The following is a 24740-nucleotide window of genomic DNA, read 5'->3' on the forward strand; positions in this document are numbered from 1 at the left end:
GTTGCATTGTGCTTTGTTCCTTATTCATTTCAGGAATAATATCCACCAAAGTTATTACGAGGAATCACACGGTTGCATCTGCAACAGCTTGATATTCATGTAAATGATTCTGTAGTCTTCTCTACTCTGGTCTTCTCTTGTACTTTTGCTCTGTTAGATAATATGATGGGGAGACATCAAGAGGAAAGAAAGCCAATCTGTCTAAAAGGCCATAGGGGACAAAAGGCTTTCCGCTTACCCCCTAGCCTACTAGTCAAGTCATCAGACCACCATGATCTGTTTAGGCACTCGTGGAGCTACTGCAGCAGCCAATACTGAGTAAGCTCCTTAGCCCGGGACCAGACTGCACTAAAAAAGGATTGTCACTCCTTTCAGTGAGGATGGGAAGTCAGAGGAGGCTTAAAATATCTACCAAAGGGGGTCAAACCATGACGGTTAAACAACTGTCACAACGAAACCTTTCTCTTAATTCACTCATTTTTCATGCATGAGATGCTTCTCTGAATATATACCAGGGAGGTTATGTAAGAGGCATCTTTGGTTTCATGAAAAAACAACTGTAGTGTCTTTCCATGTTCTCTCCAGTACTCTCAGAAACAATTGAGGTCACAACCCTACAAGGCTCAATACCTATGATGAGGAAATAATATGGTGCCTATGATAGACTAAATTATTTTAAATGTAATCAGCATTTTAACTGTTAGAGTCAATGTGATTTCCAAGATGTGAAACCCCCTTCCAAGAGCAATTTCTATTTTACTGGCTCTATTTCCCATGGAGTTCTGTATAATACTACACTCAATACAGTACATGCATAGTGAGGAATACCCTGAAAAACATACCACTAATTCAAACATCAAAGTTCATGCTCTATGAGGTTCAAATAGAGGAATTTTAATTAGCATGCCTATATTCTTTCAATACATAGTTCTCTTCTTGTTACTATGTACGTCTGTTTGTTGATTGGGGTGAAATTAGTCCAGTGTGTCTGGCTTTACCTCCCTGACCCTGGGTCCCCCCACAGTCTCGGCCCGGTCCCTTCATTAGAAAGCTAATAGACTTCCCGAGGTTAATTTACCACTCTAAAAGCAGATTAATGACGTGTATCTAATAATGCCATTAGTGCTCCATAGCGGATGACCAGGTATGCCCACAGAGGGGGGAAGAGGCTGATCACTATGTGTGAATAAGTTCCAGTGATCCACATAGTGACTGAGGACACGTAGCACTTTTGAAATCAATCCAGAGTTTGTATTTATAGCGGAGAGCTGAACGCCATCCAACCTCTGTTCTTGTTAGCATGTGTGGAAGGCTTGTGGGACCATTGCAGAAGAATGCTTACTCACAAGATCACTACGTGGAGGACGACCGGGTCGTGGCAGGCTGGTATTTCTAGAAAGAGGTGGTCTCTCTCTCTCTCTCTCTCTCTCTCTCTCTCTCTAGCTCTCTCTCTTACTTTGTCTCTTTGACACAAGAATGGATCTTCTAAATCCAATCACCAGTCTCACACACTCAACCAAGGCCATTTTTCAAGTCAAAATGTCTTCTGTTATAATGTAAAAGAAACTACTTCATACCCATATGAAATATTTCATACATTAAATTACACTTGTAATAGTAAATCATGAGAAATCTGAGGATTATGACGGTAAAATTGAATCACTGAGTACCGAAAAAATACAGCTGTTGAGGAAACTTGACATGTCTTGCAATTTCAGGGATGAGTATGAGGTCAGCTATTGAGGACCAGTGTTGGGAAGGTTACTTTAGAAATGTAATGTGTTACAGTTACAAGTTACCCTGTTTAAAATGTAATAGTAGTGTAACTATTTGAATTACTTTTTCTGAGTAACGTAACTAATTACTTTTGATTACTTTTTGATTACTTTTCCGATTTTTTAATGATATATATAGTCCCCAAATCCATGCGAAGATTTCGGCCTTGGTCTACAGGCTGCCGAGCAGTTCTGTACAAGCGCACAAGGCAGCAAGGGCATTCAATACATTAATTAGCATCAAATGTTTTTGTGAGGATAATATAATGATAATCATAACACGTTTACAGGCAGGCATGTAGGCATACGCTGATGGCGCTGTAGACGTGATAGAGCCTATCAGAAGGTCCCGTATCAAACTATGGCTGTGGAGGGAAACAGTTCTTTTAACATACAATATTCTTTGCAAGGTTTTGCTGACAATATTGAGATATAATTGAAATTGTAATTTTGAAAAATGTCAAAAGTACCTGTAATTGAATTACACATTTTTCTACAGTAACTGTAATATATTACTGTTACATTTATTTTGTAATTAAATTACGTAACTCAATTACATGTAATGCGTTACTCCCCAACACTGTTGAGGACAGAGTTCAAAGTCATTATGGCATCTGGCTCTGTGCCATTCCAGCGATTTACTGCCCCCTGTGGACAAACAGTTTAACCAGATTTCTTCTGAACTGATCTCTACAAAGTCGAGAACTCCCTCTGCTGGCGGATATGTTATTTAAAGGCCTACTAAAAACCATCGCGAGGGAAACTGGAGCAAGTAAAACGCGCACTTGTCTGAGTTCATAAATTTACTCCCGTTTATCCAATCCATCAGAGGCGCGTGATGATAACTGCTCCTGACCTCAGCACCACGTGCACGTTGGGACATATTTCCATCACTAGTACTCTCAGAAAGCCATAATTCTGTGAACAGGCTGTGCTGGGAGGATAGACAGATCAAGACTTCGGAGACGGGTTACGCTACTCTGTCCCTGACACTCAGAGGTAATAAACTGAGTTGGTTTCAATCAAATTCTATTAGACTTCTGTAAGTCACCGACTGCTGTAGGCTAGGTGATGCCAACAGTGAGGGTGGAATGTGGCCTCACACACCACAATATTGCAACATCCAAATAAATGCCCGCTTATCATTTTCAATAGATACACATTAATATTACTATTTCTTCATTTCAGAAAACATTGAAAGGATGTCTGCCCAGGTTTAAATATCAACATCGACGAGCATGAACAGCATTACCTGTTGCGCCTTCACCAGACAGCTCCATCGCGTCGTGTTTATTTAGCTCTGTTTACCCTGACCGTTGCCATTGACGTGTGCTTTAGCCTCATAAATCTCTACTCTCTTCGAGTGTAGGGTACTTGGAGGAGCTTCTCTCTACACACAATTAGAGGCGACGTGTAAACGTTTACAGAGAGCACATGTTCTCTCGTTTAATTGAATAAACATGTCTGATTTCACTTGAGATTAATTTGTCTAAAGGATGTCCAAATGGAAAGTAGTCTGAGATCAATGTAGCCTACGTTACAGGACAGGAGGACGAACCAGGCAGCCATTAGTGACCTTTTCAGGTGAGGAATGGTTAGATTCATAGCCTCCTTAAAAACTATTTTATTAAGAATTAGACTAAAACTTCTAGACAACATATCTGAAAGATAATAGACCAAGTTGAGTGTTATAGGTAGAGAAACTAGATAGGTTGATGAAATACACTTTAGACCTCTTACCATATTAGTGTGCTTAATCTTGATCAGTAAAGTATTAGTAAATATCTCCTGTCATTAGGACTTCTACCCTTTATTGATGTTACTTAAAAAAAAACAAAAAAAAAACAATATTTTGGATTATGTCATGTCCTAATGTGATGATAATGCTCAAAATATCGCAAACTAAAAGTCACTGAAAAACAGACATTGGACACATCAGTTCAAATGACATGTAGACATGTGTGATTTTTTATTTTATGATGCATATTAAAAGGGGATATTTAAAGTCCTCATCACTCATTAAAAACATTTCTCACAACTCATTTTAAAGAGCAGAAATCTTCGACTGTATTCTCTTTTACTTTGAGTAACTCATTGTGCTCCAGCAGCCTGTATTGGAAAGACACACTGTTGATGTATCTTCCGCTAGCAACCATTCGCACAGCAGTATTGTCACATCCAATCTTCATTTGAGCTGTGGAGAAAGGAATGTTGATGGACAAAACTCAGTGACCCATGGTAAAGGAAGACCAAACCACTGCCAGGGGACTTCACAGTGACAAAGGGTTGGCATTTTTTTTTTTTTTCTGAAATAGGAATCTTAACTCATTAAGACCTCGTGTTTTGTAATATGTGACACTGTATAAAGTAGTTTACTTGACTTAAGCCCTACATACTTACATTGTTTTAATTGTACAACTGTTGAATAGTTTTTGTTTTTCAATGAAACAGCTTTGACATAATTTGTGTTCATTTGAGACCTTATAGTAGTAGACACAGTAGAAAGTTGGTATTTTAAACTCTACACGGAATTGGATAGGTATGACATCATACTCACTTTGGCTTTCCAGAAAGAAACACAGGTCCGTTACAGGGAGCATCTTTGATGTGTCAATCGCATTGCCTCCCAGAATGACGACAAAGTCGTCTGAATCAGCACAGTCAGACCCGGGCCTCTAGGATAAGGTCATTACAGGTGAGGCATTACTTGTGATATCACACCAGGCAAGTCCTGTTAATAAGACACTTTATCACTAAAGTACACTCACTGGTGTGTCATCCTTAGCTTACCTCAAGGGCAACATCATTTGATTGTGACTGGTCCAGGCTGAGCTTGGTAATCTGAATCTCAACGGGGTAGATGATGGAAAAGCTGCAGTTTCTTCGCTGGTGAGGGATTACCATTGTAAAACTGCCTGCTGGAGTTTGGGAAATGATGTTGCAAGCTGCAAGTAGACAGAGAACACCACACATGCATACAAACACAAGAATGAAGCCTCAAACGTTTGACGCCAACGCTCATGAAAAAAAGGATTTCAGGTTTCTGGGCACTCTCCCTTGTCTCCTCGTGTCAAAGTGTCACCTGCTGTGAGGGGCGCTAACGTATGCTCACTCACGGAACGGGTTGATGTGTTTCTTCAGTGTCACGCTGAAGCCTTTCCTCGCTGTGTGGACTCGGAAAAGCATCATGGCCACGTTTTGCGAGGACTGGAACAATCCTTTGGCCATGCCTGACGTGCAGTAGTCCACGTAGCGCTCGCTCATAGGGAGAGAATGGTCAAGAGAGCTTGGGAAAATGTCTCCATTCAGGATCCAGCCATCAAACATCTACATGGAGATAAAGTGGTTTGACATCATAAAAAACCCAAAGCTATTTTTTTGCAACACACTGCACCTCAACGTAAGCCATCACAAACCTTTGAATCCTTTAAAAGGCAGATTTAGTGCCATGAAGTGTGTGTGGTACAGGCAAAAGACAAAGACAGGCAAAGTGTGGCCAGACAGTGTCATTTGTATGAATCTCCATATGAATTGTCTAAAGCCCCCAATTAATACAACAAGTCATTATCCCAATGTAACCATGATCCATATTCTACTTCAGTTGCTCTTTTCAACTATTTAAATATTTAAAAAAAGAAATGGAATTGGAGAAACAGTAAATAATACACCATAACAATACCTTTATTATATCTCCCTGACTGCAGTCGATGTCCACCATGCTGAGTTCGATACTGATGACCTCATTGGGCTCACCGATGAAGAAGACTCCACAGTTAGGGTGAGCATGGTCACTGCTGAATGTGAACTGGCCCTCTGTTGCCACCATGTCAAAACACCCTGCACAGGTAATAGTGGGCATTCAATAAGAGTGTCTAATTGATAACACTTCATTCTTGTTCATCCAAAAGTAATGACAATTGTGTGGACTGGCAGAATGTTCAACAAAATGTTGTTGGGATTAAGGCAGCATGGATGTTTATAGTTATCAGGTCTAAAGTAAGTTCCACATGTAACATTGTGCTCACAGCAGCCTAACAATAACAGTGTCCAGCATTATCCCAGAAATATACAAATGAGTGCAAAATGTAACTGCCTCTAAATCATCTTGGTTTACGTCTGCTACAACAGTCGCCAGGATGACAGCAACCGCCTAAACTGAATGCGCATGATTTATTCTCCAATTACCAAGTTCGTCCGATTATCTGAGGCAGATGTATATGCATTTGTAATAGGATACTTACGCAAGGGTCTGCTGTAAACAAAATCCCACGGTTCTCTCTTATTCACCAGTGTACGGGAAAGCAGTTGGTCAAAGGTTACTTCATTCTGCTGGCGTAAAAAAAAGCGTTGAACATATGAAATTGATGCGTGAACTCGATTAACTTAACAAATGTGATGATCCAGTAGCAGTATATATAATTTTACCTGCATGTGAGTATCCAGCCCATTGAACACTGCATAGAAGAGCAGAATAACTATAAACATTTTCGCTGCCATGATCTCTCGTTTGATCCAAGCTCCGTCACACTGGAGATGCTTGAGCGCCCCTTATATAGACTGGCTTGTTGACAATGTACTGAAACCACTCAGCTCTGCAAAGCCACGGTTAAAGTGGCACAGAAGTTTGCATGCGCTCGATACCTCGACGTAGGTTCATGAATAAACGGGAGTGTTTGCGTAGTCACTTCACGCTTTTGAACGCTATAGACTTTCTTGTAGGTACTTAGGAACTTCAAAAGTAGGCTTAGTAAGACATTATCGACAATAAAAATGGCCAAACTGTGGTGATTGGGCATCGAATACAAATAGTTTGACCAAAAAAGTGACAGTGTTGTGGAAAAATATCCTTACAGTTCGAGATACACCAGAAAGTTTCGACTGGACATCACTACACTGGAATACAGTCTTCCAGCCCCTGGCTAGATTCCATTTGCAAGGTGCTGTATTCACAATTTCTGTGAAATATCTTACTGCCCCTAGTGGGGATACTCTTCTTTTCCATAATATCAGATCAGTTCAAGCACCAAATGCAATGCAGATACTAAAATATATAATTAGATACTTAAGTTGAAATATTTATTTTGGGAAAGCCTATTGGCAGAAAACAGAGTTCAAGTGCTATTACGATGCATAGTTAATAGATTCCCCTTTTTCTAAATTAGATACCTGCATGCAACCAACTGTAGCACATAATACAGGAAATTAATTGAAATCTAGTTTGTTGAAAATGGTCAACAGAGACTGTAGCTTCAGATTCATGAGCATTTTCAGATTTTGGCCAGTTTGTAGCAAAACAAATGTATGGAACTGTAGTGAATGCTGACAGAACAGACCCATATAGGCCTATTTATAGCTTCTCATTTAAACCATTTATATTTTCTTAACGCTGCCGTACAGCTTTAAACATCTCAGTATAATCATATTAAAATGTTATGTGACATGCTTTAGGCTAGCAGATGCTGCCCAAACCTATTGATAATGTTTGAAGACTGCTGCTAATCTGTCACACTCAGTCATTAGGCAGATCAGTGCTGAGAGGAAGCAGGCCTTGTGGAGGGTTGCTACAGTTCACAATAAGCCCTGAGCTAATTTGTGCCTCTGCCATCAAGCCTGTTTCTTTCCACATTTTGTCCTTAACCACAGCAGCAGAGCAAACAGTGGCTCAGTGCTAATGCAGACCGCACATTACTCATAGCCCCTGCAGGGCATGGTGCCAGAGATGCAGTTATGTAAGGGTTTAAGCTCAGTCCCACGCTTTAGGCACCAAATGATCACATTTCCAATGGCATTCGGTGGCACACACGTCTGAATGAATTCTCCACAAGTGATGGCTATGGCAGCTACTTCTCTTCCTTCTCTCCCCCCCCCCTCCTTTGCCAAGGCCACCACGGAGAGAGGCACAGTCGCAGGATCGTAAACACATTCACAAAATTCTGTTTGCAGCAACATCTGAAACCCTTAGTGATTTGGTTGCATGGGAACAGCCACCTGACATAAACAGCCACATGTTGTGGTTGATCCTCATTTGGCAGGCCAAGTCCACGTCTACATTATCCAGGAGAGTTGTTATTGTAAGGGTTGCTTTAGGAAAACTTCAAAGCTTATGAAAGCAGCAGAGGTCTTCTTCACCATAAAAAGGACTCTATACCAAAACAAAATGCACAAAGTGAAAAAAAAAAAAAAACTGGCTGCAGTAATGCTAAAATAACAGTGCATGGTGGGCAGGCCATATTACACTGGCCCAACTACTGTAGATGTCTGAATGTAACATGAATAAATCAGGTTTGTGTTTTTATCAACACACTATAAGCTTATGAACAATCATTTTGCAGCGTAACAGTAACACCATGCTTCAATACCATTTAGAAGCACTAACAACCTGTTATGAGCTACATCCTTCCTTTGCTCCCTTGTTGCATTGAGCATATAAATGGCCTGATTTTCCTAATTTAATCACATGATTAAGTCAGTTGTCAGACATTACATTTCAATTGCATCCAGAAACGCTTTCCATTCATTTTTGGACATAACCCCAATTGTTGAATCTTCTGCAGGCCTATACTTGTACACCATTTTGGCCAGAAGGTGGCAGTGCCTACAAACATAACACATTTTCCATCCAACTCTCTTTCTCAACTTGATTTTCAGAGTAACATTGAAGGAGAGTGGAACAGGGAATGTTTTACAATGAAACTAATAACCACACTTTCAGTCCAATCATTCAACACAATCATTTTTGCGTGTACGTTTGTATTTGTAGAGAGGCTGCTGCCTTGAATTTAGGTGAGAGGATTGTGTGTTTGTGCGTTTGTGTGTCTGTGTGACGGAGAAACAATAAGAAAGACTGTGACACTTTTTTTTTTTTTTTAGCATTTCCATGTATTTTTCTATCCCTCCAAAAACCGGTGGTCAGACATTTTCACATATCGCTCTAACGACCTATCACTCAGTCGCGAGACAGGTAGCCCGCTCCCGGAGAGAGAAGATCCCCTGTTCGTCACGGGTGTCTCCTCTCTCCTCGGATTGAGACGGCATGCGCCTGATGGCTGTGACCTTCATGGTGGCTTACATGCCTGCCTGGCACTGGGTTTTGATTTAGTGTGGATCTGCTGCACTTGTCAGGGGCTGGAAGGTGCTTTCCATGCACTAATAGAATAGCTCAAGGGCAGCAGACAGGTTGGCAGGTGAGCTCTGACAGTGTGCTGTGTGCTGTTGGGGATAACGCATAAAAAGCATAAAAACCGCCTAACACAGGAGAGGTGATACATATGTGGTTAACGTACACAAAAGCGTGAGGGGGCGCCGTCATGGTTACCCTGAAAAAGAGGGTGTCGGATATCATTGGGAGATTCTGATGCCTGATTGAATGGTCATGCTTAACTGTCTTTTTTTTTTTTTCTGTATGGATGTTAAGGTTCCACTGGTTAAATAATCAGATTTAACAGTGTCATGGTGTCAAAGAAAGACTGTGTGGATATTTTCCTTTCATCAATACACTTTAATCTATTTCACCTATTTCATTTTAATCAATCCCCAATGCATGTAATTGTTTTGTTTCCTAAGGTTAGATAGAAGAAAGGAGTTTATATATCCTTACAGGGATATTCAGCAACACCAAACTACAAGTAAACCGGTAATCAGATAGCCTTGGACAGCTTTGTCTGCAAATTAGAATTTGTCATTAGAACGGATTACATTTACACATAGTACTTTTGGTCACATATTTATATTATGGGCCGTGGATACTTTGAGTGTGTGTGTGTGTGTGTGTGTGTGTGTGTGCCTGTCTGTGTGTGTGTGTGTGTGTGTGTGTGTGTGTGCCTGTCTGTGTGTGTGTGTGTGTGTGTGTGTGTGTTTAGTTGTGTTTCACTTGTCAGTCAAGTCATTTAGCTCCAAAATTGTATTGATTGCATTCCAGTGCTGTTACGTGTGTGCCGAACACGAATTGAGTTTTTTTATGAGTTGACAATTCCCTCATAGGCTCCTAATGACCTAAATTGCACCCATTAGTTGGACTCTCAACAGAAATAAGGACCCTTCCTGTCTGTGCTACAGTCAGCACCCAGCGATTCACACAGACGTGTTAGCGTGCATTAGCCATTCTGCTGTTATCCCTTTTGTCTGCCTTACACCAAAGAAATGTTCTCCTGTGCTTCAACAGTGAGCAGTTTACGTCAACAAACGCATAAAAACCTCTAATCAACTTGATTTACGTCTGCCTCGCCACAATTTATCACGTAACTATGGTCTTAATCACTCTGTATCAATCATCATTGTTTAATTATTATATATGTGAAGACATAAAGAAAATCACATGATGGAGATGGTGACATACGGTTAAGAATGCATAGATAATGCTCCTTTGTGTGTGTTTTCTATGTAGACGGAGCCTTGCCAGGTGAATTATCTTATATATTTAGCCAAAGCCATTCAATACCTGGCATGCTCTTCACAAATTCCTATATTAATTTCACTCCAAGATTGTCATTAAAAAATCAAATTGGAATCGGCTGCAGCACGTCTGCACAGGGGCCTACCATGCACACATGCACACACACACACACGCACACGCACACACACACACACACACACACACACAGCATGTCAAATATATATACACACATACACATACGCACACACTCACGGGGGAGAGAGAGAGCGAGAGAGGGCGAGAATGAGAGAGGCAGGAGCTCCGAGCAGATGGTGCCTGATGAAGATGGATGCCTTTGAGGCCAGCGAGTGATCCAGGGAGACACTCTGAGCCTGTGTATTTCCCTTTGTTTCAAGAAATATTTGATAGCACCTTCACTGCTGTCTGTTACAGCGATGCGCTCACACATGTGCGAGTCTAGCATCCCCCCACCTATATGTGGAGGTAGGTTTGTTCGGTTTTTTCTTTCTTTCTTTCTTTCTTTCTTTTTGGAGACTAGGGCCAAAATCTGAGAAAAATCTTTTCAGTCAAGTAGTAGAAAATGTGCCTATAGGTGCCAAATTGAATCGAATTTAACTGTTTTTGTTAGTTTTCATTCATATGGACCCAATGCCGATGCACAGTTATACTATTATAATTTTACTTCCTATGACACTAAGGTCTTAATTCTCAAATATTGGGTTTCTCAAATACTTTCTTTTTTCATCATCATTATTACTACTTAGTGTTTTGACAGCTCCTGCCTTTTCAGTGCCACTGGACAAATCAATACAAGCCCAAATATATAGCCAAACTGCAATATATCAAAGTATCATTATGGAATTGTGACCCAAGAATCAACATTGCATTGAATCATGAGGTCTCCAGGGATTCCCACCGCAAACAAAGACTGTGGAAGTTTGTCACAGGTTCCCCTCTCGCTGTAAATCACAAATTCTGTAAAGAGATAATGGTCGCCGTTTTGAGATTAGCAGCTTCATCCTACACCAGATGTGCTGCTCCAGACTGTGAGCTGTGTATGCCAATGGTAGCATAGCTATACAACTGGCTAACTGGCGAATATTAGATTAGATTCAACTTTATTGTCATCGTGCAGAGTACAAGCACAAAGACAACGAAATGCAGTTTGCCAACCAGAAGTGCAAAAAAGTAGAAAAGTGCAATGTGATAGGCAAAGAATAGACAGGTGGTGCTTAGACAGGACAATAAATATAGTGCTGTGTAGACATTAGTATACAGTTGGTTTACAGAAGGTGGTTTAGAGTAAAAAACATTAAACACATTTATGTGCAGTAGCAGTTACCTTGTAAGAGCAGAATGAATAATTATGGCTATGTATGAACAATGTATGAACAATAAGAACAGATATGTGCAATGTAGTGGCAGTGGCATTATGATAGTAGTAAGATTAGATATAGATAAGACATAGATTTATGCAGTGTATTACCAGAATATATTGGAAGAAAAACAGAATAAATATGGATATTCTGTATGAACCATGCAGACAGATACAGTAGGTACAGTATGTACAGCCATGTGGATTCCATTGTAGTGCATTAACAGTAACATAATTAGTAAGAATATAGTGTATGTGCAGGATGAATAGTATGAAGAGCAGAAGGATATGGCTATATAAGTGTAATTACAGTACGCACATCTGTAAATAAGTAGAACACTAATAACAGAAATACACTGTGATTAGTTCAGGCTTTATTGGCTATTAACCTTAAAAATAATAGTAATTTAGATTATGAGTCAACTTCAAAACATGGCTCATTCATTTTCTAATCAGATTGATTCATAAACAGTAACAATGTAATGGATTTGACCCAACCTATCTTATCTGTCTGTTAACTGGAATGAGGAGTATTTTGTCCTCTTCTGATGAAATGAGGCAAGTAGGAAACATGGCCAGTGACAATCTAAAACAGTATAGTGAGGTGTGTTACCTCGTCTTAAAAAGGGAGCATGGTGCATTCTGTGCTAGCCGTTGTATTCTGATTCAGACAAGTCAAAACTTATCTATTTTGACATGTGACTATACACTGTTTTTACAGTACCTCCTTGCATCTCATCCTCATTCCTTGAACTTACAGTATGCATACATATACAGGGAAGGCTTGTCTCTCTCTATTTTGGGATATTTTTAGCAACTGTGTAGCAGTACAGCTGCACTATAGCAAGCCCTCTGGCATGAATATAGCACATACGGACACAAAAGAGGAAGAAGGGTCTTTCTCTCTCTCTCTCTCCAGTAGCAACCGTTTGAAATAGACAAAAGGTGCAGGTGGAAAACATGTCACCAATTAACAGATAATTGATTCCATCCTTGGCTGACAAAGAAAGGAATGGTTGTGACCTGTCAGTAAAATTCTGCGCTCAGCATTATGCCTTGGTGCAAAAGAAAGCAAACCTCTAACCTTGATCCTTCTTCGTATGTCTCCTCCAGGATCACTAACGTTAAGGTTTGCTGAAACGCAAGCGATGATACTGTGAGAGCAACACCTATGTCTAGAACAGTGTATAGTTAGAGTGGCATAAATTAAATCTATAGGCTACCCATCTACAATTGCAATCCGTCTTTCATCTCTATGTGTACAGCTGTAATGTACACAAATGTTAAACATGTTGCATTTCTTTCTTTGTCTGACTCTTTGTTAGACTCAGTCACTGTTTAGAATCTACTCCCAGAGAATGTAGACTGATGGTCATCAGTTGTTCATGAATTTGCCCATCAGTGTGTGAAAAATTGTTTAATGAACAACGGGTTACACGTCCACAAACTCATTAACCTCAGAGGGAGTGAAACTAATTGTTATATTTGAATAATATAATTTAACATCTGTTGGGAGTGTCAGGAACAGGCACCATTGTAACAGCAGTGTACGAGATCTGCTTTGTTGAGGTAGGAGTTGAAGCATTCTCACCCTCAAGTTTCTCTCATCATCTATTTGTGTGCATTTGTTGGTAAGGTGGGAGGAATTCTATTTTTCTCAGCTCATTACAATTGTTTATTCCAGTGTGGTTGTTTATCATTTGGGTAGAACTGCAAGGAATCATTGGCTGTCATCAACTATTACCAAGTGAGAAATGGAACCAATGCATGTGGCTAGTCTGAAACTGTTAATTGACTTCATGTGAACAGTTATGAAGTAGAAAATTGCTTGATTTAATGATTTCCCATAACGGCTACCTGGATATTGTGCTGCTGTAGAGGTTGTGTCCATGTGAAGGGCAACTGAAATCAAGGCCTTGCCCAATGGGGCCTAACAAGTTTACTCTGATGTTGTTTCTCCCTAACTACAACCTGATACATCTAATTTAAACTTCACAATGTTATTGTAGAATTCTGCCTTCTGGTATTGTAGTATAGTGTAGTGTAAATAAACACTGTGGGTAAATATGAAACAAATGCAAACAATGAATGTGTTAAGTACATTGCCTTACTATGCTTTATACTCATTCTACCTGAAATGGCACACTAATGTGTAATGTGTGATTGCTCGCTCACCAACCTTCATTTTTATAAATACAGATGCAATTAGAGGATTATAGTAAGTGTTTCTAACTCATGTCTCATATTAATCGTTATCAAATGAACATAATGCTGCATTGACTGAAATTTTTATTCATTAATCCTGCGTTGAGTAAGGCATGATCTGGGTTTGAAATGCTGTCTCACACGGAATACATTAACAATACTGAGTTCGTTTTATCAGCCCTATTCTATTCATGAACACAAGCCAATTTCAGTAGAGTCACCCTAGTCTTTTTTACTTGATAAACTGAAGAAATATATCTTGTCTCATTTACGCTGTGTATATTGCTGCTGTGTTTGAATTGGAAATAAGCTCCAACTATGCTTTCAAATAAAATGAATGAATCGTATGTAGGTGTATGGCGTATTAGTAAATCCCTGTAAGAAGCCAGGCAGATTATCCTGGTTTCATTCTAGTCATGGCCATCATCTCTATGCCGGGAATTATAGAGAATATGAGTAAAAAAAGAAAGGGGTCAGGGAAAATCCACATTTGAGGAGGACTTTTAGCAGCTTTACCCTTCAAGTGTGGAGATTTGGCAGCTAATGATGTGCCGTTTATCCAGTTAAGCTCAATTGTTGACACAATCAAGCATCAGCCTAGTGGCTTTTGCCGGCTATCCCCGGGAATGCATTGTGACTCTGGAGTTCACCTTGTGGCTCCTGATGTCAGATATGTCATACGCCTGCACTGTGTGAATGGCACAGCCGAGGGCTGCACCTGAGATGGTCATGGGACAAGTAACTGAAGGTGGCCGTGTACCATCACCGTCCAGTTTTTACATTAGACTCAGAAAGCAGAGCTTTGTCAACTCTGACCAGGCCCCTGTTGTGAGTGACAAATGCAGGCAGAATGAAATTGAAAAAAAAAAAAAAAAAAAAACCTTGTGAAGGTGTAGCTGCTGAGCACACCAACAGATGCAGTTGTTTACTCCATCCAACACTGTTAGACACTGCCTATTTTAGTCTATTGCACGCAGAGAGGAGAGAATGCTAAATGAAACAAATTATTTCAAAAACATGATTTACCTACACCCTCCAATATGCTCATGAATCATCGGCGGCTTCAATCACAAGCTCCAAAAAAACCTTCATCACTGTTGCCTGGCAGACTTGGCTCACATACCACCCACTACTGATGTGGTGGATGAGTGTGATAATGAGCAATGAGGATTTAGGAGGAATGACCTTCACATCACTCCAAAGTGATCATCTCAAACACTAAGGCCAATGGCATTATTGATGCGCCAGAGATAGAAAGAATCCCTAACATGCCAGTACATGGCACGGAGCAGTTGCACACTTGCCCCACAAAAAGGCGGTGGGTGGTGGCTGATACTGGTATTCACGCACTAACTTCAAGCAGTGTACCAATATTCACCCCGTCGTCCCTCTCCACTGTCACTGTCCCACTGTTGAACTGATGTTAAACTGTTAACTGGTGTGTACCAGGGAAATACCCGACCAGAAAGACACCACCATGTAGCTCTTTGTTGGTTTTGTAAGCACTGTGTGTGTGGACAACAGTTTCCACTGATGTGTGAGTCTAATCAAGTTGTGATTATATTTTACAATAGATAAAAACAGAAAGTAAGGGTAGCCTATGGGAGTCCAGAGTATCAAAGAAACCTTTAGATGTACACACTAACAAGTCTAAGCGTATGTTTATACAGGGGGTTTAGATCTATAGATGTGTGAAGACTTTGGCATGAATGGTGCCTGGTGCTCCTGTCTGGAAGACGTGTCCTTAATGGATATTAGTGTGCTGAATATATCCTCCCACAGATGTGGCCTTTACTCCAATGCTAACCATGCTACTGAAAGACTGTCTCATAAGGGACTTCTGTCAAACCATTTAGCAGCCAATTAACAACCTTAATGGCATTCCACCAACAGTTTAAACTGCATCCTCCCACAGACAGCACGGCCTACATGACAGATTTCAAATAATTGGCCATAGGCCTGCTCCAAAATACCTGCAACACGAAATAGCCTATAGCGATAATATGGAATAAGTAGGCTATAGGTGGCAAATAGTTATTTCATATGGATTATATGTTTTAGGAGGATAAAATAATATGTTGTGGTAAGCCTATTGTAAAAACGACCTCTAGAACCAGAGGCCTCTAGCGCACTAAACTATGGCGAGGGAAATACTGTTAAGGGCACAACCAATAGCGGAACTAATGCAGCGTTAGCTGAATTTAATCCAACCTGGACGCTGATAGTCAAAATCTGGTTTGTGAAACCTTTGACGCCACACGCATTTAATGCGTAAAAACAAACGTTTTTGTTTTAAATATATAAACAGCAGGTCTCGGGTTAATTTGCTTCTCATTATGGTTTAGCTTGCAATCATGTAAAATGTGACTTAACCCATCCTTATTGTTTCAAATGGTTGGCCAGCTAACCAAGTGTCCGACCTTGACTCTTCATCACCATGCCAACTCTTATATTAAGCCACGATCCCTAGTCTATAGTCCTCGTTCTTGGGTTGCATTAATCACTCTAATTAGAAGAAAATCCACAAACATCAACATTGCCTATCGTTTTGTTAAGCACATCGTCGTCTATCTACGACTATCGTACACTATGATTGTTCACAACATTTTGACTACTGCGCATTTTGACTAGGCTACTGCGCAAACGAAAACAGTGAATGGCCTACTATCTTAACGCGACGTCAGAACATTGGCAAATACGAATTTTAGTTTTTAAAAATCCGTGTTAATTGTTGGATCCATGAGACAAAATCAAAATAGTCCTTCGCCAGTGGTTCCCGTCCCTGCCGACCGAGAAGAGGCGAAGATTTATGATGCGTAAGGGTCTCCATGCACTGATTTGATTATTTTACCTAAAACCTGGCATGCAGTGAACACAATGCTATTGTCTGGAAGCCATAATAGTGAAAAATAGCACATTTATTTTAATATTTAGTTGAGTTATTGTTTGACAGACGTAACCGAGACCAGGCTCTTTTACAGGTAGATTAATTATTCATTCTACTGCGTAGCCTAAATTACTCATCTGTCACATTTAAGTGATGAGTCGAGCGCGGCGCGCTCAGTTTATGTTTATTTTGGTTTTTAATTTCGAACCACCTCCAACACCGTGCGCTCGTCGCTGTCCTGACGTTTTAGTTGCAGGTCTATCATCATTCCAATATCGACAACCTACAACTGCAAGCAATAATAATAATAACAATAATAATAATAATAATAATAATAATAATAATAATAATAATAATAATAATAATAATAATAATAATGTGCGATGACAACATGTAGCCTAGACCTAAAAATCCATGGGGAATCTGGGTCATGGAAGTAGGCAATTTCAATATCAGTGTGAAATTCGGAACAATGAGACATAGACGACACCTTGCCATGAAGAAAAACTGCAAAAGCACAAAAATAAAATCGGTCAATTCAATATGGCATAATAACTAATAAGGTGTTACCTGATTTTACAGGTTAAATAGCATAACTTCTTCTGCCGCAGAGCATTCTTGTCATCACAAAAATATTCTTTAGTCACCCAGTGGTTCACTTTAAAAGACAGAGACGTTCTTAATTTGACGTACTGAAAATGATATTTATTTATCCATTTACAATAATTTCATATAAACCTGTTAAAGGAACAGTGAGATGCTTTTGGTGTAAGTCAAACAGTTAAGAACCCTATTTCAGTAATAAGCACAGACAGTAAACATACCACAAATAAATTAATAGATCAATTAACAAGAATGCTTATACAAACATCTCATCTTTAACATAACTTTTGTCTTGTCATTTCGCCTTGTTTTTTATTCGGCCAACACATGCAGCCGAAGTTGTAAAATGGTATTTTTTTTATTCGTTCCCTTTTTTGCGGTGAGACGTGTTTCTTTACAGCCTACAAAAATGAAGTTCGCAAAGTCCTTTTCAGCCTACACTGTCTAACCTTGAACCAAGTCTCGCATGCTGTGCATGTGGAACTGGGAACGGTGTCCCAGTTTTGTTCAATCGTTTGAAAATAATGTCAGTTTAGTCAAACCAAACTAAACGAAACCAAATATGATATGATACTTTTTAAAAGACTTTTTAAAAACCTACAACCACAGATAACGCGACCCCTACATATGACGACTGCCTGTCTATAAATACTGTACATAAATAAGTTAAATACATCAAATAAATAGCCCAAATAGACGAAGGTTTAAATACAGAGGGTTATTTAGGATCCAATTAATGAGTATAATTTTACTGATAATGTGCAAAATACAATCAAGAGTTGAGAAAAGAAAAAAATGAAATGCTATTGGCACGTCGTCAGTTCTCATTGACTATTTCTCGTGACGAATTTCAGAACCTGAGTAAATCGTTCCCTCTGTTTAAAATGGCGGGGTTGAAAGAATAAAAAAACACACATTGAGCGTTCATCATCATTAGGTGAAACTCATAGAAACCGTGTGCTCCAGTGCTTTGCGGCGCAGAGAAGCGATGCTACTCCCTCTCCACACATCGCTATCCGGGGAGCTGCAGAGCTGGGGAGAGCCGGTGACATTGGTGGGGCCAGAGAGGGACGCTGGGACCATCCCGCCGAATGTGGGTTGGTACAGGTGAGACTGAAGGCCACCTCCGTTGGATGACAACCCATTGGAGAGGCCCATCGAATTTGAATGATGGTTACCCGACAGACTGCACTGGGACAGGGACTGGGCCATGGCCTGCTGCCTACCCAGGGTTGGCGGGAGTTGGAGCTGTGAAACCCCGGGCATACCAGCCGCAGCCCAACGGGTGTCATTGGCATGAAAAGAACATAAGCTATCCCCCATCGCCGCTGCAGCCGCCGCCGCGGATGGGAACTGAGGCAGACCGTGCGTGGGCAGCAAGGTGCCGGGAGCACGGAAAACGTTGGTGGTCTTCTTGCGCTTCTTCCACTTGGCACGTCGGTTCTGGAACCAGACCTGGAAGAAGAAAAAAAATAATAATGAAACACCATATAAAACTTTAATTAATCATGACATTCAGCCGAGTAATGCTCTGCGTTGTCGATAACGCATTATTTTGATGTTCAACATAAGGCAACATTAACATAATCTTTCCCCGAGATATTTCACACTTCTTAAATGCTTCGAATCATGCCGCTGCTTCAACTAAAATTATAGTGGCGCAAGAAATAGCACTCGAAACTACAGCCGATTAATATAATACATATAAGATTTCAAAGTAGTTTTATTTTGGCTCCTTGTTCCTATATATGCATTTGAGATGTATTCCAACATGTATTTCAAGCATAACGATATTTCCTCCCTGTGCAAACAGGGCGTGATAATAATGGAAGCCTCCGTGTTATCCAGAGGTTTATAGAGACCTCAGCCCATAAGGCTAATGATTAATGGGCGCTAGTAGCCGGAACATCACATTAAAAGTTTTATCTTTTATTCATTTCAAGAAGTCAGCTGTGAAAACGGGGGGTATAAATCATGTTACGCACACAAGAATGCATTATATAACAAAAAAGCCGTCGACCATATAGTTTGCCCTTCCTCTTATGAAGATATTATATTTGATGGTCCATTCCTCGGAGGGTGAACGCCAGAGGTTCATGCTGCTGCACTAGAATAATAAAATAGGAAATACCCGGGCACAACTGCACTATCAGACACTTTCCAAGGACCAGTTATGACACCCACGACGTGTTACCCATGGGTTGCATGTGATGGGTAATAGTATTTTTGACTAATGACAGTTTACATCTTCAATTGCCATTATATAATTTGCATTATTTTCACATTCATGATAATAGCCCATGCTCTGTTATAAATAATAATGGCTTTTGTTGATGATTATGTTTTGTTTATGTCACGCGCATGAGTCTATTATTTACATTAATATATACGCCTGTTTGTTTCTTGGAGTAAAACATCAAAAGCCCTCGCTGCATTAACTATAGCATGGGAAAGAATGCGAAGTTAATGCATATGATTGCATTTACATTTTCCTATTCTTAAGCTTTCCTGTGATTTAACCTGAACCTCAATTGAACATAACCAGTCAGTCCATCCTGACAATCCTTGGGCAGCCAGATTTACACAGAAAAGTCCGAGTGTTATTTTACCTGCATGTTACACTATGCCTTACTTATGGCGTAAAGGCTTTTGGAGACTTGTCAAGGTTCCTTGCAGCCAAGCTGAAGGTGTCTGTTCAAGAAGCTCAGACTGGTTTTGTCTTATTTTACCTACAATTAAGTAATTTAGCCATTCACAGATGCAGGGAAAATATGGTCACATTACTTGAACATATCCAGCCGGGAAAAAAAAATCTCTCACCTGCACTCGTGATTCCGTTAAACCGATTCTGAGTGCGAGCTCCTCTCTCATGAAGATATCAGGGTAATGGGTCTTAGCGAAGCTCCTCTCGAGCTCGTTAAGCTGAGCAGGGGTAAAACGGGTCCGGTGACGTTTCTGTTTCTGCTGCTGAGTCTGTTGGTTCGACTGGTTGGAGATCTGCTGATGGTGTTTGTCTTGATCTTTTGAGTTAACCTGCATACCGGAAGGATTGGATCCACTATTAATATCATCTCCTGGGAGAAGTGTTGCGCCCTCAACTGAATCCCCACCCGGGGCCATGTCGCCTGGATGTCCCGTGTCTGATCCTCCAAGTCGACACTTCAAGGCTTCTCTGTGTCCAAGAAGCTCGGATGCATCCTTCATGCCTGGAAATAAATTTCAGTTCAGTTTGTTATAATAGCGTTGTCTCTACGCCATTCCTTATCACTGACCACTTATAAAGATGAACCATCGCATTCTCTTCATCGCATCAAAATCGTGTTAGTGAAGCATATAGTTATTAATTTAATCTCTGAAATCAAATTAAATTAGCGTTTTGAACAAAGTCAGGTTATTACAAGTCCAATAGTTCTAATTTCTAGGCAAAGTCTCGCGAGTTATTAAATTGAATTCCCAATTAAACTGTCGAAATCTCATGTCATGTTTAAAAGTCGCCCGGTTGAACACCGGACTTCAGTCATCTCAACTCACCGAGACGCGCATCCAGGAGGTCGGCGTGAGATAGCATCCCGCACCGGTCCAGGGTGAAATCCCCCCAAAACAACACTACAGCCTAAAACTAGTTAAAAGCATATATAGCCTAAATGAGAGAAAATTCAACTTGTGTTTAAAAAGGCGGCACCTCGCATTATAATGTTCTTTACTGGAGCAGGGAGGCGCTTAATAGTTGAGTGAACCCATGAGCTTCCTCCAATAAGAACCAATCAGAGACGGAGTCTGGAAATGTCATCCTCAAGAGCCCACACAACCAACCACTAACAACCACAATCCAGACTCATCCACAATAAGTGTCTCATTAGTTTCAAATCTGATTTATTGTTGGTTCATACCAAAAGCACACACAGTTTAGGATGACTGGGTCAATCTCTCTATGGTTTAGAAACAGAAGAAAAACACTTACACACATACCAAATTTTACGTAAAAATACCTGTTGTTGTAAATCGGTATTAACGATGATGCTACATATGTTAACCTACATTCTTTCAACGGCCGATAGAGCCAGAGGCTCAAGGAAATCACCATGAATGGAGAGAAACCTTTTATCTGCCATAGCAGAGACTTCATGGGTATCTATTATCAGTGATGTAAGATAGGACTTAATTCTGAGCCAAGCGATCCATCTTTTCTCTCTAAGTTTTCCTTTTTTCCTCCTCCCCAGCCAACAACATATTTCAGATTGGTAATATATTTCTAACCAGTGCAATTTTCAAGATCATTAGGCATTAAGGTAATTAGTGCCAAATCTATAAGCTTTTATCACGTTTATTAGGAATGAAATCAGCATAAATTTGTACCAATTTAGTGCTGTTTAGACTTCACTGACAAGTTAGGAGGTCGTGTTACAAATTATATCAGGAAATTAAGCGCACAAGTTGAAGCAGATTGGCTGAACAAGGATTGAAGACCCACCATCCTAATACTAAACTAAATGAATTAAAAGACATCTTGGGAAAAACTCATTAGGCGATTTTAAACACGTATGTCTTGCTACTTCATGGCCGATTCGGTTCTGAGGCTGTCCGGGTGATCTCGCCATGAACAAAGAGATTACATATTGACCTTGTAATTGTACGTTTGTATCGTTTGTATTTGCAGAAGATCCCCTTGCATGTGTTATGGACGGCCGTAAATCTAATCTGTTTAGCCGCGTACTCTTTCGCATAGCGCACAAAGGACGCGCTGAAGCGACAACAAGCGTCCTTTCAGGCCTTTTTTGTGCCTTTTTTCGGTCCAGTCGGTCTAGAGTAGCCAATTCTTTTTTTTCACGAAGAAAATCTTCCCATACCACTGACACCGGCAGTGGTTACTTCTGAGTAGGACGACGGGCTCAAATCCGAAGACAGCGTTCGCACAAAGAGAGAGGACCACTTCAACTTGACGCTGCGGAATTTCCAGTCTAACGGATACTAGGATGATATGATGCGCAAGCCACACGCAAGATTTGAGGGTCAGTGATGTTTTTCTTCCTTGATTAAAGGATGAAATAAAATACACCAATCATAACCACTGTACTACACGGAAGAATAGCCAGCAATAAGTATGTTAGCATAGAAAAATGGTTGCCATATGAAAGGCTGTTACAATGTGTAAATCTCGAATAAACTGTGGGCTACTTTCCGGTAATTGTTTAGACGCATTTTAACTTTGTGTATTTATGAGGTAGGTCAATATGCTGCATTCATGTTTGCTTTTGTAACCGCTAGGCTATGTTTGGATTGTAGCCTATTCTTGCAACCTAATACAAACGTTAGCATCGACTTTTGTTGTGTTATGTTTAATAGTAAATAGCTGCAATAAAAAAAGACGAAACATGTATAATTTGACGTGTACGTGTGTAAGTCACATAGGCTATTGAATGTAAAGCTTTCTCATGGAATCTGAATTTGCCATTAATTTGAAAACTCCAGGAAATATGGTTCTAAGGAAATAAGGTATTTCACACCAACAACAAAACCATATAAATATATCTAGCCTATTCAAACTTTTTAAATGTGGTTTTACTTGCTTTGTCACTGTAAATTATTATTATTATTATTATGAGTATTATTATTATCATCATCATCATCATCATCATCACCACTATCCCACCACCAGTGGCAATAAATTGCTCTTGTTATGGTCATATTTTACAAGATGGCTTGTTATAGCCTACAATAGCGCTCATGACATGAAGGGAATGACATGTTAGTAATGCCGTTTTATATCTTCTTAATGTTTTGTTGTTCATATGAGATAAAGTAGGCTACAACCTATGGCCTTGGACAGTCCTTAATATTATGTTAACATAAAAAAGACTAAACAAAAACACACAGATATATATAAAATAAAATGTCCAGATAGCCTACAAGTGAAGTATAAACACGTGTATAAAAGCTTGCCAGGTATATGATGTCTAATATTATATTATAGATAAATACACACACAAACACACAGGATATTTTTTGTGCTAAAAAAGGGGTGGGGGGGGGGGGGGGGGAATGAAAACAAATTGATCTCTCTCTTTCTCTCTCATTGTTCTGTTCTATCAATCTGCATCAATCCAACCCAAGTTAAACTATGCAAAAAATCTGATGAAAGCAGACGTGATTGTGTTTGTTCTCTGTCTTGCAGGTCCACCAACTCCCCAGTTTTAAATAAATAACATGCTCCATGAAAAAAGTGGCTTCCATTCATTCGCAAACTAAATCTCCAACAGCGTATGCCAGAATCATATTTCGCGCAGAGAAAATTGGTTGGTTTTGGACCTGCAGCTGAAAATCATAGCTCTATTTTGCGTTTACATTCGATCCTGACGGGGATGACGGGAAGGGGGAGATAGACAGAAGGATAGATATTTGCAGAGAAGGCACTCATTCTCCATTCTGCAAAGCAGGTAGCAAGCTCTGCATCTCATTCTTTAATTAAACTTGTGGCCCTCCATGTGGAGACGATTACGACGTGATATATTCGAAAGATGTATAATTAGGGTCCCAAATAAAATAATCAGCATTGAAGAGCGATTTCCTTGATGAGATGGAGCGGTTGGGTGTCACGGAGTAACCGGGTCCTATTAAGGTGATAATGAGACTTTCAGGGGCGAACCCGTTATCAAAATGTATAAGATGGAATGCGCTCACTTTTGGGGGGCGAGCTGTGTATCCATTTATCAAAACCTTGTTAAATAGTGTCTGAATTATTATGATATGTATATCCACACGATATGCTAGTAAATTAATTGACGTTTTTCACGTTTGGCCTATTATATGCCTAATGGTCACTTAAGTCATCATTAAAGCAGATTTTCTTTGCGTTAAGAATGCGATAAGAATTATAGCAGCTGAAGTAAGAACAAGAACAACACCAAATATAAAGAAATGGTTCAACTAGCATACATCAAGCGAAGTATATAGATAATTATTATTATTGTTATCATCATCATCATCATTATGATTATTAATATTATTATTATTATTATTAACAATAATAGCTACTGACCATGTTGTCCAATGTGAGAAATTCCCTTCATTTGTAGGCCTATCGGCCTGAAATTAGTTGTCCACTGACCACTTAAGAAAGTGACATTAAAGTTAGACCTACATTAAAACTGTATGGCTAATAATGTTTTTGTTAAAAGTTTACAATGGACTGAAGCCGTATTTTTTCATATGGGCTACTCTTTAGTTTAATAGGTTAAAAGGACTGAGACTAGCATATTATTCACATTTGTATGTAAAAAAAAAATAAAAAAAAAGATCCTAAATGTAGCCATCACTAGGGGCGCTGTTGGTGGGCCTACAGTGGCTAAAGCTCACAATACTGGCCGCAGACCAACTGTGCTATTGAACTAAAGCAAAAGTCAAAAGGCTCTGAAAAATGGAATATATAACCATATATTTCAGCATACTCAGATCGTGTTACATCAGACAAGTGATTAACAATATTGAAGGATAGGATTTAAAATA

The 24740-nt window shown here is 39.8% G+C and overlaps 2 protein-coding genes across 4 annotated transcripts in view; both read right to left on the reverse strand.

Moving 5' to 3' along the window:
- Positions 1–3730: 3730 nt before the first annotated feature.
- crhbp (corticotropin releasing hormone binding protein) lies at positions 3731–6334 on the reverse strand. Of its 2 annotated transcripts, none has more exons than XM_062542902.1 (7): positions 6201–6334; positions 6017–6104; positions 5455–5612; positions 4892–5102; positions 4566–4720; positions 4333–4450; positions 3731–3969 (listed from the first exon to the last, which is right to left on the reverse strand). In XM_062542902.1, the coding sequence occupies exons 1-7, from the start codon at positions 6270–6272 to the stop codon at positions 3815–3817; spliced, it is 957 nt and encodes a 318-aa protein (XP_062398886.1). In that variant the 5' UTR covers positions 6273–6334; the 3' UTR covers positions 3731–3814. The 2 variants fall into 2 exon arrangements, with proteins under 2 accessions (XP_062398886.1, XP_062398887.1); XM_062542903.1 differs by having other exon boundaries at positions 6017–6101; positions 6201–6311.
- A 10976-nt stretch (positions 6335–17310) lies between these two features.
- Positions 17311–24740, reverse strand: part of otpb (orthopedia homeobox b) — a 31574-nt gene continuing 24144 nt past the window's right edge. The window contains exons 1-3 of one of the 2 annotated variants that reach the window (XM_062542904.1): positions 20769–20868; positions 20058–20443; positions 17311–18692 (exon numbers count right to left, since the gene is read on the reverse strand). In XM_062542904.1, the coding sequence (XP_062398888.1) occupies positions 18171–18692; positions 20058–20443; positions 20769–20805 (945 nt within the window). In that variant the 5' untranslated portion in view covers positions 20806–20868 and the 3' untranslated portion in view covers positions 17311–18170. Of the gene's footprint in view, positions 18693–20057; positions 20444–20768; positions 20869–24740 lie in introns of those variants that run through there. The other variant, XM_062542905.1, reaches the window with a different exon arrangement.

The sequence above is a fragment of the Sardina pilchardus genome, chromosome 8, assembly GCF_963854185.1.
Source record: "Sardina pilchardus chromosome 8, fSarPil1.1, whole genome shotgun sequence".
In the NCBI taxonomy this organism is placed as follows: Eukaryota; Metazoa; Chordata; class Actinopteri; order Clupeiformes; family Clupeidae; genus Sardina; species Sardina pilchardus.